Below are 16,061 nucleotides of genomic sequence, written 5' to 3' on the forward strand. Positions count from 1 at the left end.
ATTATGATGTCGTCCGTCAATCACAGTAGCCGCTCAAGCTACTCCTGGCATCCACTGTTCTTGGTGATTCATCTTTTTGGTGTTTCGTACCTTTCTGGCACTTGACGTTGAGCCGCACGCGCCAAAACGATGTAAAGCGTTACTGCATGGCTGAGGAAACAGGACACAGCGAATAAGCAGACAAGGAGTTTAAAATATTGTTTGAGTCATTTTGGGCCTGAGATAGGAACGTCCCTGTGGCCGTGGCGTGCATGCCACGAACGGCGCGTGGATGCGTCCAAGCGTGAAAAATGTCTTTGCCTCGAATGCACACTGACTTAGGCAAACGAGCAGACGCAAGCAGCCAATCTGCGGCGCTAAGTGTGCCTGCTGGCGATAGTTTGCTAACTATAGCGATGACCATTAGGCATAATGGTAATGCGGTTCGCGTCCGTAACTAGTTAGAATTTCGAATTGATGGCGCTATTTAATGTTTTCTATCTCCATATTGACAAACGCGGTCGGGGAATAGCGGACGAATACAGAGGCATCCTATAGGCGCGCCCCAAAAAGTAGCAAGGGACGACGGCTAAATAGTACCAGAACAAAAACAGATATATATATATTCATATCATTCAAAAATGAGAATAACTCTATTGCCAGTGTCTGTTCCTTGTTAAGTATCTATATATCCTTTTTTTAATGGATACTACTAATTATACTTCTATAAACCAGCCTTGTTCTAATATCACGAACACTGGGCGATTTCTTCACGTTATCGATTGCATATTTGTTCCACCTAAACAAAATGTAGCTAAATACGATACATAGCACGCGAAATTATCCTAAAGATATATATTCCGTTAACGGACGTGTTAAATGATTGGTGACTACGTGATACTGAAATTACTGGCGAGGATGTAGACAAAGCAGTCCCTTATCTGCGTCTATCGTAAACGGTTTTCTACTTGTCTCTATGGTTCGACGATATGCCGCAACGTTATATCTATGTGGGCTGGTAAATGTTCTAAAATAAAATCGAAAAAAAATCTTCGAACATGTGAATTTACTGGGTAACGTTAATTTAATATTTAAAACGTTTTTGATGTAATTCCTGTTGATTTTTATAGTCTGTTTAGCAGTGTGCTACATCATCGCCATTGCGTTTTTCTTAATAGGAGCTGTAGACAGGGTTGATAACACTTTGGGTGACGTTAAAAGTACGGAGAGCGAGCGGACAAGGCCAGCGGCTTCGTCAGTTTGATGGCAAGTCAGCTACGATTTGCCAACGGTTTAGCGTGGGCGATCTACGTTGCGTCACGTAATCACTACAGATCATATTGATGCTTTTATTAAAGATGTTTTCAGTTGTGGCATTTGGAGCTCTGTCGCCGTTGTTGCGATTTGACATAATCTTTGTAAAATCAGACTCAATTGGGTTGAACATGGCGAAGTAGGACGTGAGTCGGCAAGAGCTGACCTACCTGCGACCTAGACTACGACGTCATTGTTAATTGTTAGTTTAATAATTCTTACAGCAGCTATTCTTCATGTACAACGCAATAGACATCGCATGAAATTATTATGGAGAGATCGACCATTTCCCGAAATGATCAGTCAACTTTCTACAAACGTTCATTAGTTAAGTAACTTAGTGTCCAAGTCAATCGTCGTGCAACTAAAATTTCCTATGATGAAACTAATGACAATAACTTAATAAAGTAGCAAATATGTGACAGTGCAAAAGTAAATAGAGGTGTGTAGTTTTTCTTATAACGCTGTGTAAAATATATCACTTCGATACATTAATAATACAATAAAAATGTTACTTGATCGTTTTTGTACCCTTTCCCCAATTCATCGCAGTAAATATTCTAGGCAAGAAATAGATATTGTCCCCGTTTAGCGGCAACACGATGGCCAGCTGTTCGTGATCGCAAACCGTCGCCGCTGTAGTGCTGATCGCCGCGGTGGTTTTGAGGGTGAGTGAAGCTGACTTTGGCAAGGGCAGCGTCCACAAGGGCAGCAGTCTGAATGTGACAGCGTATGATATGGCACACTGCTTCTTATGAGTGAGAGTGAGAATGTACGCTGCGTCAAACGAGCGGAGGTGGGGCAGCGTATTTTTGGGCAAGCACCGGTAGAGATTGCGCAGACTCTGGCGGTTTAACAGCGACAGCCGAGCTCCAGCTAGTCAAGGTCGATAGACCGAATGTAGAGGGATAATGACATCTATAATAGCGGGAACGACAGTCACAGTCGCTGCCACCCGATAACTAGATAATAGCACATATATACACAACGGTATATGGGGGAACGGATCTACGTAGTAGGTAACTGTAGTTCGACAATGCTCGATGTCAATGCAAGAACCTAAGGGAAGTCACGGGGCAGCAGATCGTTACACATAAAGCGAGTCCGATAGTAGAAATGTCACGGTACAATCATCTCTGAAGTTAACGATAATGGTGACAAAGTCGGCGTTAGCTTAGTTGTGGAATATTTCGTTATGTGTAGGTCGTTGATTTTTTCTATGTAATCTTCTCGTATGGGCGCGTGCATGGGATTAGTGGGGAAATCTGATTCATAGAACTAAAAACGCTTTTTTGTAGATATACTTTACTATATGTATGGTTGTAACGAGATGTTATAGCTGGAGAACTGCTACAGTGATTGGTAAAATCCATCTGGATGGTTAAAATGGACAAAGTGAATCGATGAAGGCACTCAGTAATCCGAGTTGATTTATTAATTCCTGAGAAGTGTACAGTGCAGTGCATGAAAGCTGTTGTAATGCTCCTCAAAAAAATTAGCAAAAAAAGTTAAGTAAAACAGGTGCCAGCGGAAGATCAGGAACAGGGAGACGTATGAATTTAACGGGTGCCCAGCTATAAAATGTCGCTTAAGTCTTACGCTACCATGACAACTATCCAGGTTTTAAGGTTAGTGTATATAGCCGAAATTGACACATTGGCCTCTTAACAGAACAAAAAAAAAACAAATGAACCAGATATAATATGTGAGCTGTTACCTTTAACTTAAAAAAAATATGACTTAAATCGCTAGCTACAATGTGTTCAAAATGATCATGGAACATCGGATTAAAAAATTTGCTCGACTTTTGGTCCAACTGAGCTTGGTTTCACATAGTCTATGTCAGCTATAATATAATTTTTATAAGTAATAAGGGTCACGTTAGTTGGTAGGTGAATTCGGAATATAACGTGTCTCATTAAGACTCGTTATGCAAACTCTAACCTAAAAGCAACAACTTTTTTCGTTCCAGTCGTCTTTCTCATGGCTAACGGGATCATCATACAATTAAGGTTGCGAGAGCAGATATGTTGCGGGTCAGGATTGGTTATCAGCACCACGGGTGGTAGAAGCCCCCTAACTAGCACAGTCTCAGAGCCCCCTCGCTTTGTTCGGTGACAACCGTTCATCCGGGGCCCTCATGGTGTATCAGGCCCGACCCCGTAGTTTGTACCACAGACATAGTTCAACAACCTCGCAGAAAGCAGGACAATCGCTACTGGACACCAACAAAAGGAGGCAGCATTCACAACAGCAACAGGACACCAAGCTTCGAACGGTAGCTGCAAGTCAGTCCAAGCAGACTCGGGGCGGTAACAACGAAATCGCGCAGTTCAGCCAACAAAACAAGCTGGACCAAAGGCTTAGCCAGAATCACGCGCGAATAACACGTTCAACGGCGGGATCAGTCATGTACGGCAATCTACTCCAACAGCAGGCAGTAACAATATCGAGGCACGTATCTAAAGCATCTGCGCCAAAATTGGCCAAGAGGAAACCTCAATGTAGTCCACGAAATACCACCAAGCCTATCCAAGCCGTTTCATCATTTCGATTGAGTACACCGGCTGCAAATAATAATCACGGAGGCGACGTTAGATGTGTGGCGCGAACACCAGCGATCACTACCTCTTCAAATTTGAGCAGTCCCTCGCCCGAACTCGACAGCAAACGCCGTTCCAGCAGTGACATGCATGGGATGGAGCTAGACCAGCGGGTGGTAGAGGACGAGCAAAACGCTTGTGTCGAAGTTAGTGTAAATGTCGCCGATGATCGAGACCAGGACCAACGAGGTCAGAATGAACACGATGCTCAGTCGATGGAGATCGACAAAGTGGCCCACCAGCCACGTGAAAAGGCACACGAAAACAGGATATCGCAGGACGACGTTTCACAGCGACACTTCGCCTCCCATCATACCCAACATCAAGGCGAAAACGAAAATGAAATGGCGCTATCAGCTGAGACTGCGTTTTTTTCGCCAGCGACACCCAACCACAGTGTCTACCATATCTTCGACGAAGGTAACCACGTACTAAAATATAGTGAAGGAAAATGCAACGAGCGATAGTTAATTAATATTATCGTACTAGCTAGTTGGAATTGTCAGGTTAGCTAATTTTTTTATCAATGTAAAATAGTGGTGTGGCAGAGCAGTACACTGAAAAACATTCTAAGTAACTCTCATTTAAAGAATACACCATTTGTGTGTCTATTAATAATGGAATAGTTTCGTAATACGCATAATATACTGGATATTATGTGGGATAAGTGTGAAAATGACAATTTTTTTCTTTCTCACTATTTCTGTTTCACTGCTACAGATGCCAAATTAGGTTTTCAGAATCTTTTAATCGAGTGTTGCGGCGGAACCGACAACGGCAATGCTGGCTCAGATATACTCGTTGAGAATGATCTCGGCCATGTCGAGTCCATTGAAGCGACTGATTGCTTGAAGCACCTACCGTCGTTGCGTCACCAAGAAGCGGGTTCCATTAACTTGGAGCCCGACAACGAGTCGTCGTCCTCGATAACGGGATCATCCTTACAGTGTAGTAGTGGATATGTCAGCCAAGATTTAGGTCTGATAGTGGGCCCTGGTGAAGAAAGCGTTGAAAATTATCAGCAGCAACCCAATATGCAGGGGGCTAGTCAATTTCATTTGGGTAATCATCTGATCTGTTCTGTCGCGGCGTCGAACCACTTACAGCAACGTTTCTATTCTCCTAGACAACAGTCAGACCAGGTACATAAAAGGAAGCCAATGAACAACACATTGAAAAGCATCTTCCTATGATTTATATACGGTACCTTTCAGAAGTTACCGATCCAGTTTCTAGATTTAATACTAGGTCGGGAAAATGTTCAAGACGTATTCTGATATTAACCCGATGTTCTTTTTATTGAAGAGGTTTTTTACATCCTTAGATTTGATGTATTCGAAATTCGACACTGAAAATATATGTAGTATAACTTAGTATTATTATGTATATTATAGAAATTTTCAAGACAGATCTCGGTGATATTTGTCGTTGTTTGCAGAACAACGAATCACTTTATGCTTCTAAGCCAAACAGTGAGCCGGACCAGGTGTCAGCTGCCACGTCACTTTACATAGGTTATAATAAACCATGCAACCGGTCAGCAAATGGGGACACATGTGTTTATTGGGACCAGCAGACGATGCAGTGGACTCAGCAGACGACACCGTACGACCGAAGAATAACAATAGATGGGACAACTACAACATCCCAGTGGGAAGAACAACAGACGACGTGTGAAGAGCAGTCGACACAGTGGGAACAAACGTCAACAGATGAACTGCATGCCTTTATCCGAAGTTTACCTCCCCTTACTCCAGAGATGCGAGCGCGCTGTCCAGCATTACCACTGAAGACTCGCTCCAGTCCGGAATTTTCGCTCGTTCTTGATTTGGTGTGTAAACAGAATAAAAACAACATATTTAAAAAAATTTGATAATCAAACACGAAAAATCTCAGGGGTATCCATAGACAGAGACATCAGTCGATCGATGAATGTTAAAAAGGGTCATGTTTTGGAATGTGGTAACATAAAACAAATGTGAATGAAAACAGTATTATATTCTTTCTATTGCAATCTTCGCTATTATCAAACTCTGCCGACATTTCGGCTTCAGCAAAACCACGGCCGTAATTATGGTCCGAATTCAAAGCAGGTCGAGTGGCTTTCATAACACAGGCGAAATCAAATTTGTTCTTTCATGTGTGCTAGTATAGCTCAGCTATACAAAAATAACATATATTTATCATATGCTTTTAGGACGAGACTTTGGTCCACTGCAGTCTAATGGAGTTGGAAGGGGCCACTTTCACATTTCCCGTACTCTTTCAGGGCGTCGAGTATAAGGTACCTGAGAGCATCGCTATGTGGTGTTAAATAAATTATCAATGCATACAAGTTTGCTCCAAATGAAACATTTCAATGATACATGTAGAATTTGAAATTGAACTTGCCATGAAATTCCTTTTCCGTAGTGTTTTTAATCTCACAGTTTTGTATTATATGTAGCGTCCATTTGTTTTCGGGTCGATTTTTGTTATTGTTGATAGGTATATGTTCGAACTCGTCCGCATTTCCGTGAGTTTCTGGAGCGCGTCGCGCGCCGTTTTGAGGTGATTCTCTTTACAGCCTCGAAGAAGGTTTATGCCGACAAACTTCTCGATCTGCTCGACCCGAAGCGAAGTTTGATTCGGTAAGTGAGCATATGGCTCCCCGACATTTTACCACACGTGCATGATCTCCGTATACCAGGTGAAGTTCTGCATGCATCTCTGCTGCATGTGATATAGTTTCATAATGTGTATCTGCTTTTCATATAAATTACTCTAGATAAAGGAATTGCCTTTGTTCTCTGACATGCACATTCAGTGAAACGAGTCAAGCTGTTCCTTTGAATATTGCTTTAATATTGCTGACGTTGTACTTGGACGTCCTTCAGGTATCGTTTATTCCGAGAGCACTGCGTGTTGGTGTCAGGAAACTATGTTAAGGAGCTTTCAATCCTGGGCAGGGACCTTGCCAAAACCATCATCATTGACAACTCGCCACAGGTACGGAACCTACGCTATTATAATTATTATGCGCTAACACCTCTCCTCGATTCCCTTAAGTTTTTGAGTTTTGACCATTAGTAATTCTATAAAGAACGTTTTTGCTAGGTGTCTGACACTATGAGGAAATCGCGATTTATATTTAATTCTCATCATTGCAGGCCTTCGGCTATCAGTTGTCGAATGGAATTCCGATCGCGTCGTGGTTCGCTGACGCCGAAGATCGTGAGCTGTTGCGGGTTTTACCTTTCCTCGAGGGGTTGGCCGGACCCGGCCCTGAAGGAGGCTGCGGGGTGCGCGATGTACGACCCCATATTGCGCGTCGATACCACCTCGCTAGTTTTTTACCGCCTGATTAATAAAGTATACAAATTGCATTCCAGTGCAACCTCTTCCTACTACATCGCTTGAATTTCTCACGATCGTCCTAATCGGGAGTGCTATAAATGGCCGTATCAGTCTGATGTGTGGACTGAATTACGATGCCAGTCGGCATGTGTGACATATTTGATCTTCAAAGAAGTAGAGAAGTCACGTACTGTCTATGGAAAGAATGCTTGAAACATGGTAGCGCACATTGATAAGACTGGCGCGATTTCAAGGTGACCAATCCTAATCTTTTACGTATAGAGCAGAAGTAAACGAGGCGAAACCTGTATTACCAAGATATATGATGTGAATAGTTACTTTTATACCAATTAGAGTGGCTATGTAGACAGCGCAGCCCTTCGTAGACTTCCACGCTAAGGGAGCACAAAGGAGGATTGAACTAGCGCTTCCAACCATCCAACCACCTTTTGGTCTCGTGTCATTTTTTTTACAACTAATACACGCATGTGTCGTCAGGGTGATAGAAGTTTATGCCAGTGGATAAAGACAGCCAGATATTTTCATTATTATTAGTGAATGAATGAAACTAGACGCTATTTTTTTTATACGTCGATCTCAAGCAATCGACCACTACAGACTACATCACGAAGCGTGGGATGCAGTCAATTAAAAGGAAGTTTGCTTGAATAACAATAATAGTTATACGTATAGGCATGCATATGTACCAATGTCACGTGATAGATAAAATTGTCATCGACGAAATTTATTCGTCGTTTAGTTTCAAAGACAAAGAGAAAAAAGCAAACTAGAGTTATTGAATGAGTTACGTGTTTGTTGTTATACGAGTGAAACAGTAGCATGTTTATTGTGTATGCGGAATTTATATATATACATATAAAACTTAGGTAAAAATTGTATCTTGCAAAATTATACACACACACACACACACATATATATATATATATATACATTCTATGTATGGTAGAATAGCAATTAGCATCTGCAATACTTAAGACTGGCCCATTACCATCGTTATTGAGTCCTATTATGATACGTAGATATACTCCTTGGCATATATTATCCAGAAGAAATGCGGCTCTTCTAACATTCATGAAGACACGATTCAAAAAATTCTTACGAGACGCTAGAAGTCGGCGGGTACGTGGTAGTACGCAGAATACCCTTATTTGGAAAACCGTACTGCGTCGAGGATTTCATAATCTTAATGAACGACGACTATGTTGATAATTAAACATTGAACGTAAGAGTGAGAATCAAGAGCTTACTTTGCTTAGAAAGACAGAGATGCCTTAACAAGCGCTACTTGTTTAAAGGGTTACAATTGTTTTTCTTAACTTAGAAGACAAAGAAGAAGTTTTCGATGCATGGTGAATCGGTCTTCATCGAGACATACTTTCGTTGATCCGTGCACATGTTTATTAGTTGTAGCGAAAGAGTCTTGCATTTCTATTGTCTGATACCACGAAGACAAGCAGCACAAGCAGCAGTGGATGAACTATTACAAACCAACACCGCGCATCGAATAAGACCTCACCATTGAAACACTTTGATGTTAGGAGAAATGTATAACAGCTCTCGAGCTGTTGAAAAGCTTTTGACGCTCGAGATCATTCGGCGTGCTTCATAAATACATTCATAATAACCCTTAATGATCTACGGTCCGTCCGTCCGTCCTTCCCCCTGTCCCCCCACTATGCCTAACGGATATTTTTGACTAATAGTTATATTTTATGTATTGTTATAATTTAGACACGATTGTCAGTGGTCCTCTAGATTCACTAGGTGGGCAATATATCAGAATGAAGCTGCTTTCCAAATTTCTGAACTCTGCTAGGATAAATAGTAGCGGTCTTCTAATCTTATTATCGATTACGGCACGAGCCCCAATGTATTGATAGTAGGTAGATAGGTTTCGTTAAACAATTTGTCCGAATTTATAGCAGATCGTCTGCTATATCGAATTAATCACATGTCGTTTTGAAATTCAATGATCCAATACCAAAGGCAAAACATCCTGCTCATGTTTTCGAACCTTACAGTGGAATCATGAGATGCTCCTTCGAATAGGATGGAATATAAGAAATACACAGCCCTTTTTTCTAATATCATTTTTTTTTGCTCGTAGATAACGTAAGTCACGCCCTAACATAGATTCGGAATGAAGCGTAAGAAGCAACGATATATTATAAAAATATAGATTAAAGATCAGCAGATGAAAAACAGACAAAAGAAAAATTGCTTTTCTCTAGACGTTCACTTTTTACCCCTCATCTAAGGATGTCCAACGGTAAATGATGTACTGTGAAGTAATTATTACCAGTAATTTTCGTAACAACGGACCTATGTGGCGGTGCCACTGCAAGAGAAATTGCAAGTAGAAAGAACCGTTGTTACCATTTTTGTCTGTATCTTTAGTCATTCGTATCTTCTCTGCTCCAGGTCTTCGTGGGCCACGATCTTTCCATTTTTTCTATTCTGAACTCTGCCTTAACTTTTTATAGGAGCTATCGCCAAATGCGGTCTTCACGACTCGTATGCCAGATTATACGGTAGATCTCGAGATAGGCGGAGATGAAGTATATCGTCCCCCTTATCCCGCCGCAAATTTGTCTTACCTCATAGGCGAATGTATATATGTCTCGCATATGTGTGTCTGTGTTTAGATATAAGTTTGTCCTGCACCGTGTGTGGGTATTTTAGCGGAATGAGCATTACAATGTACATCCAGTATGACGAGTAATTTTTGTGGTGGGATAATTATTAGGTTGATAACAATAGAAAAACGGCAATTCTATGATACATGAGCAGCTCAAAATGTTTGAAATAGCTGGAGCAAATAATTTTTCTAACGACGAATAGTTAATGATTGCGCGACCAATAACAGGCTTTCTTGAACTGAGTATTCAAAACACGACACGTACACTGAGTCGCTCCTGGGCACTAAACCAATATCTTTATGGGCGTACTCTGTTATGAAAACTCGTTCTTAAAGTTCCAATCAATGCGATTCCCGACTACGATTTCTCAATAACTGCATGACCTTATCTAAGACGACATTGTGTAAATATAATGTAAAAATGCAACTGGCAGCCAATCAAGTACGTGCATAATGTTTGTTTCGATCAACAAAAAGGACCAAGCCAGATTTTTATTTTTATCAATAACATGTAGATACGACCTTGGTTCGTTAAGCAGAAAATAGTTTTTCCTATAAAAATCGATCGAAATATAATTGTTGTACCAAAGATGCTTTTCCGCGAATGAATTTTCATTAATTTTTTTTTTGTCATTCGTATCGAATTCACATCGCGCTCACTCTAGCGACAATTTGGCAAACTGCTTATATAGGTTTCAGCAATTTTTACAAATGAAACACATATGAAAGACGAGGGCTTCTAGCTTAAGAACAAATTGATGCTTGACTAGTTCTAATCATATAATATTCTAAAACATCAAATGGCAACGATTTTGTCAAGGGTGTACCTGGTTGAGAGTAAAACACATTTTTTGCTCTCTCATAAAAAGGGCCCCTTGCAAACGTATGATTGTATTGTATAATATGGTCTTTTATTTGATTGGCTGGCCATTATCATGTGTCTTCAATGTACACCAATTTGCGTATCGGCAACTAATCGTTAATTAAGCATATAGAACTCTCTTCGGTCGATCTAAAAAGCCGTCCGCCCCTATGGGATGAACTCAACTACGTTTCTCCCACTTTACCCATGATAAAAAATGAACTTTTAGATGTTTCGTTCCATGCTACACTTTGAAAAAAACAACGAACTTGCGTTAATGCGTCGCCAATATTAATTCCTTGAAGGACATCAACGCTCTTTTTAACGTGTTTCACTTTTTGTCGTTATGTTATAGTTCTAAAAAACTGTACTACTTTTCGCATAGTTTTTATTTTTGAAAATTAACAAAAACAATTGAAAAAAAAAGAAATTAATTATTGTGCCCGTTTATCTAGAATACTTGGTATATATATCAGATATATTGAAACACCTTGACATGTTCAGTTCCGTCAATCTCTGTTAAGGTGTTATTTGCAGATTGGGACTGACTGCTCTACCTTGAAGTGGCTCAGCGACTTCAAAAATAGGTTATTGTTATTATAACAGGCCTCTAATTGTAAACATAGAATTGAATCGGTGGTCATCTTATTTAAAAAGGTACATAATAGAATCGTTCAAAACGGAAGAAGCTTTGAACGGCTTACTCCAATCGATCAAGGCCACCGGGGGATCATTGCGTTGTTCTCCGCTTAAACCTACTTCCACCAGCCTTAGCTCTTGCACGTTGCTAAATCATAATAATGGAACGCGTTAACCGTCAAAATGCGATAGAGGTGCTGTCATAAGCAGGTTGAAACTCTAGTATAGTAATATAATATTTTAATGGTAAAAATCTAAGCAACAATGGGCGACTCCATGGTCCACTCGGTGAGAGGCGGCGCTAAAGTTTGCGTCTATCTCTATGTTTGTGTATATGTGTAAAGTGCTTTATGATTGCTTGGCTATCACTAGAGAGTTGTCAGCGATAAAATGGTTAATCAGTTGCCAGAATCACCAAAGCCGAAGCATCAGTCGTAAGAGCTATGTAAATTACGACGATTCGATAATGGCCGGCTGTTACTAACGCTGTTTCATAACTCTGACGAGGATTCAGCTAAATCGAGTATGTGTAATTCTAAAGTATTCTCATTACCTTGCGGTTTATTAACAAAGAAAGGTAGAGAGTGTGAAATATATATATATATATATATATTTCAAACAATAATTGTTATTCTTAGAGTCTTGAGCGAAATATCATACGAATAAGCAAAGCCATCAATTTTATTGTGGGGTTGTGTCAAGCGATTTGTATATGTGAGAGCTGAGGAGGTCCTACGACGTTTACACTTTCGTAATGTTTTATGCTTGTTAGCCCATGTGGACAACTATATATGACGACATAGATAAAACGATAGGCCGTTAACATTGCCATTGAAATTGTGTGCATACGTACACATCTGACCTGCGGTTGGGCCTACAAAAAACAGTATGCCCCTGTTGCGTCAAAAATGTTTATCGCTCTGATATTGGTTAGCGCTTTTTTCGGCACACCGTTCAGATTGCGCTGTCAAGCCCATCATTTTCTCTTTTGTGTTCCATAGGCCTTTATAATTCACAACCTACGGTCTGCCGCGCCATCTGTGTGCTGTTGTTATTACGTGATGTACTAGGAGTACTCCGTACGAAAAACCATGCGCGTGTTAATCCACATTTCCGTACTTACAAGCACATACGCAATGGATTTGACTCGGCCTACATGAGATCTCCACAGAACTTTCGCTCATAAAAACTGGTTGTATATATATACACACATTAGACAAAAACGGGATTGATATCGAATGCTCGAACGCTTTGCCGTTCCGGCTTCAAGGACGTAGCTCGTATGTAGTCACTGAAACTAGCTAATTATAAAAGGGCTTCTCTTCGGGAAAGCATGCAGATGAAACGATACAGTTTATCAGGAACCCTACAGTAAAGATATATAATATTAGACTCATATTTCTAAAGTTTCTTTGTAATTTGCAAATTGCTAGAGAGGTGTGGCTCTTCCCCACTGTCCTGAGTACTCATTCAGTCATGATGTCCAAACAGCGGACAGTACATAACTAATTCTAAATACTTCCGAACACCTATGCCACTTATAGCTAGCCTTTTTACAACAACCTTTGACTACTACAAGTTCGAATAATTTGATCTAAACAGAAATGACTAGAAACGACAATACGAGCCTGCTTTACTCCAGTGGATCCTTCCGAGCCTTGCGCGAATAGTGAGGATACCAGAAAGGCTTGCCGTTTGTAGAACACGGATCTTCCGTGACTTGCTACTTGATGAAGGCAGTCTAGTATATCTTATGAGGTATATTTATGGCCATGTCTGGTAAAAAAGTTCGTTGTCTTGAGTTCTATCACCAGAACGAAGAGCAACAGCAGCATGATCACCGGCTTATCACAAGAGAAAGTGCAATTCAGCTTGACTCTAAATTGTCGTTAATGCAGCAGTATCATGGCAACATTATGCATGCACGTGTACTCTACGCAGGTTGTTTTTGAAGATACGGCTTTATCCATCGTGGGCTGAGATGACTGAAACGAAATGTATACCTAAGATATAGTACAGGGTTTGTCGATATCGATTGTATTCCGCCGGGATGTGGTGCCAAAATGTCATAGCTAGCGTGACAAATGTCGCTCACTCAACTTCCCTATTGATACACTGGTAAACTTTGAAAGCCACGACCTTGGTATAAAAATCCTTTATCAATTAGTAAAGCATTAACTCCCGTGCCTGGATGAGTTGATCTTCGCCAATGGTCTTTAATCGGACGCCATGTCTAACTAACATGCCTTCAAACAAACATTATTATTATTGCTGATAAAATAGAGAAAACGCCAAAACAGTTCATCCGATGGTGTTTTTTTTCTTATCAGTCCTAAAATGTTTGTTTTGTTTTACGTCCGACACTTAAGCCATTACTTCAAAAGGCTCCGCCTTTTCAGTCTGACCTAATAGCCCTTCCATGCAGATGTAAATGAACTCGTTACCGTAGCAACCGTTAATCACTTTTAACATAACGGAGTTAAAGCGTTCATGTACGAGCTCTAACTTGCGCTATACAGTTGGGTGCCGAAGGTTTTTTATATCGATCGTGATCGCGTACTGTAAAATGCTACGTATCATAACCATGTGTTTTTCCTAAATTGTCTTCCATTGGCACCGCCCTAACAATCAGTAGTTAGATGAGCCGTAACTTCCATTGGACTTTGTTACATCTCAGTTGGTACACGGGCTTCGAAACACTCTAACCGCAAGAGTACGCCCGTTCTTGTACGATGAAGTTTATACTTGCTCTAAGAATGTTAATTCTCACCGCAATAATTTCATTGAGTCGGCCGAGTTTAGAGATGGCATTATGGATATATGCACTAAAATATTGCGTAGTAGTATGTTTGTTACAAATTAGTTAAGACCTTGACACCTAGAAAACAAAAGGAAAACAAATCATCAGCAAAATGACCTTTCCGCTGTCACATTGACTTGTTTATTCAGGCAGATACTCACTATACTCTCAAGGGAATGCTGTTGTGCTATGCAGAGTATGCAGGCCCAATGCAGCGTTATTGTTTGCAATAACTGACTTTGAACGGAGCTAGACTGCCATCATGTGAATACAGTGTAAGGACGATTTCTTGGTACATATATATATTTTATTCGACATAATTTCTACAAAGTTACGCAAGTCGCCGAATTTTTTTTAAGCGAGGATGGCTTGCTTCAGCTCCTCCTTCGTACAGGACCTTTGTCCGGAATACGTAACGATCGAATCGTGAGTGTTGGGAACGGTAACGTCTGACTGCTGTTGAAGGTGCAATAACCGCATCTCATTACACATAGGCTTGCGGTATTGAAAAAGCGTCTGAAACAGCTTTAATTAGGACACGTAAAAGTCACAGTGATCCAAACCTAGTCCGTTCTCTGATATGGCGTTTCTTTATCTTGGTTATTCTTGTCAGCGATATGTCGGCGAAATTATTATGATTAGTTGTCGTGCTTGATGAAGATCATTTGAAAAAATAATTAATATTATGGCGAATAACAGAGTGATGCATAGTAAAATATGTCATTATTTTTGTTGAGTTGTTTCATTTTTTAAACACTTTGTTGTACTATTGTCAGTAATAATATAATCCAATTATAATTATACATATAATACTTACATATATATAATTATTATATACAGAAGATATGTTCAACAGGATTACCGATCGTAATCCATCAATCTTGTTGTTATTATCATAACAGATGCGTACCAATCATTATAAATCATCTTTATAATGAAGCAGGGAAACAAAGGAGACAAAGTTATCTAGTGTAAATTGCCGAATTGAAAATTAGTTTTTTACCATGCCACCAGTAAGGTAACGATGTTATGGAAAGCATAATTAGGCATCGAATAAAACAACCTATTGCGTGCTATGAAAGCGAAGACTGCACAGGTTTTTTTGAAACACGAACATGTAGATTTGGTGAAAGAGTTTTTTGCAAGAATTTACATCGCGTTCGAGAAGCAACTTTAAATACGAATTTACTTCATGAGAGACCAACTGAATAGAAATACCAAGAAGAGCAAATATTTAGAATGCTTTGCAAGTAATTTTCAGTTTTTTTCACGTACATACGTATATATGGTGGCGCTATTGCGCTTTCTGTATAGCAATAAGGGCCAGGAATGGTTTCATGGGGATTTAGTTTTTGGCCAAATAAACGGTAAGCACAAGTTTTTTTTAATGAGGACAAAAAACAAAATCCGTTTGTAAGCTTACATTGCTTCCACCTCGGTTTCTCTCTTTTTCTGTTAAAAAAAATACACACCGTCTAACGACTTTACACAGTACTTTCCTATATTACGATTATTATTACATTGTTATGCTCGCTGAAGTTACCGTTTATTGCTATTATTCATATTTCATTTTAAAACAAAAGATGACAAGATAAGAAACGAATAGGAAATGGTCAGAAGGATCATGCAGTGCACGTGATAAAAATGTAAATTATCATCATTATAATTATTATGTTAAGACAAATACGACTATATATATTGAATAATGTTATTAATAAAAATGCTATATATATATATATATATATATATATATATAGCATATAATACATCGTGTTTTTTCAGTACATTGTAAAGTATTTAAGAAACGCATTTGTAAAAATACTGTTATGAATGTAAGCAGATTATCTTTCTACTCGACTTGACTTATAT

The 16,061-nt window shown here is 39.7% G+C and overlaps 1 protein-coding gene across 3 annotated transcripts in view; it reads left to right on the forward strand.

The window, feature by feature from the left end:
• The window catches only part of LOC111252324 (uncharacterized), a 33,294-nt gene extending 17,336 nt beyond the window's left edge, over window positions 1-15,958 (forward strand). The window contains exons 2-10 of one of the 3 annotated variants that reach the window (XM_022809988.2): window positions 1,846-1,961; window positions 2,815-2,921; window positions 3,266-4,316; window positions 4,617-5,038; window positions 5,335-5,727; window positions 6,094-6,180; window positions 6,384-6,526; window positions 6,773-6,884; window positions 7,046-15,958. In XM_022809988.2, the coding sequence (XP_022665723.1) occupies window positions 3,434-4,316; window positions 4,617-5,038; window positions 5,335-5,727; window positions 6,094-6,180; window positions 6,384-6,526; window positions 6,773-6,884; window positions 7,046-7,243 (2,238 nt within the window). In that variant the 5' untranslated portion in view covers window positions 1,846-1,961; window positions 2,815-2,921; window positions 3,266-3,433 and the 3' untranslated portion in view covers window positions 7,244-15,958. The remainder of the gene's footprint in view (window positions 1-1,845; window positions 1,962-2,814; window positions 2,922-3,265; window positions 4,317-4,616; window positions 5,039-5,334; window positions 5,728-6,093; window positions 6,181-6,383; window positions 6,527-6,772; window positions 6,885-7,045) is intronic. The other 2 variants (XM_022809990.2, XM_022809989.2) reach the window with 2 other exon arrangements.
• The last annotated feature ends 103 nt before the right edge of the window (window positions 15,959-16,061 follow it).

Source organism: Varroa destructor, unplaced genomic scaffold, assembly GCF_002443255.2.
Source record: "Varroa destructor unplaced genomic scaffold, Vdes_3.0 BEIS01000006.1, whole genome shotgun sequence".
NCBI lineage: Eukaryota > Metazoa > Arthropoda > Arachnida > Mesostigmata > Varroidae > Varroa > Varroa destructor.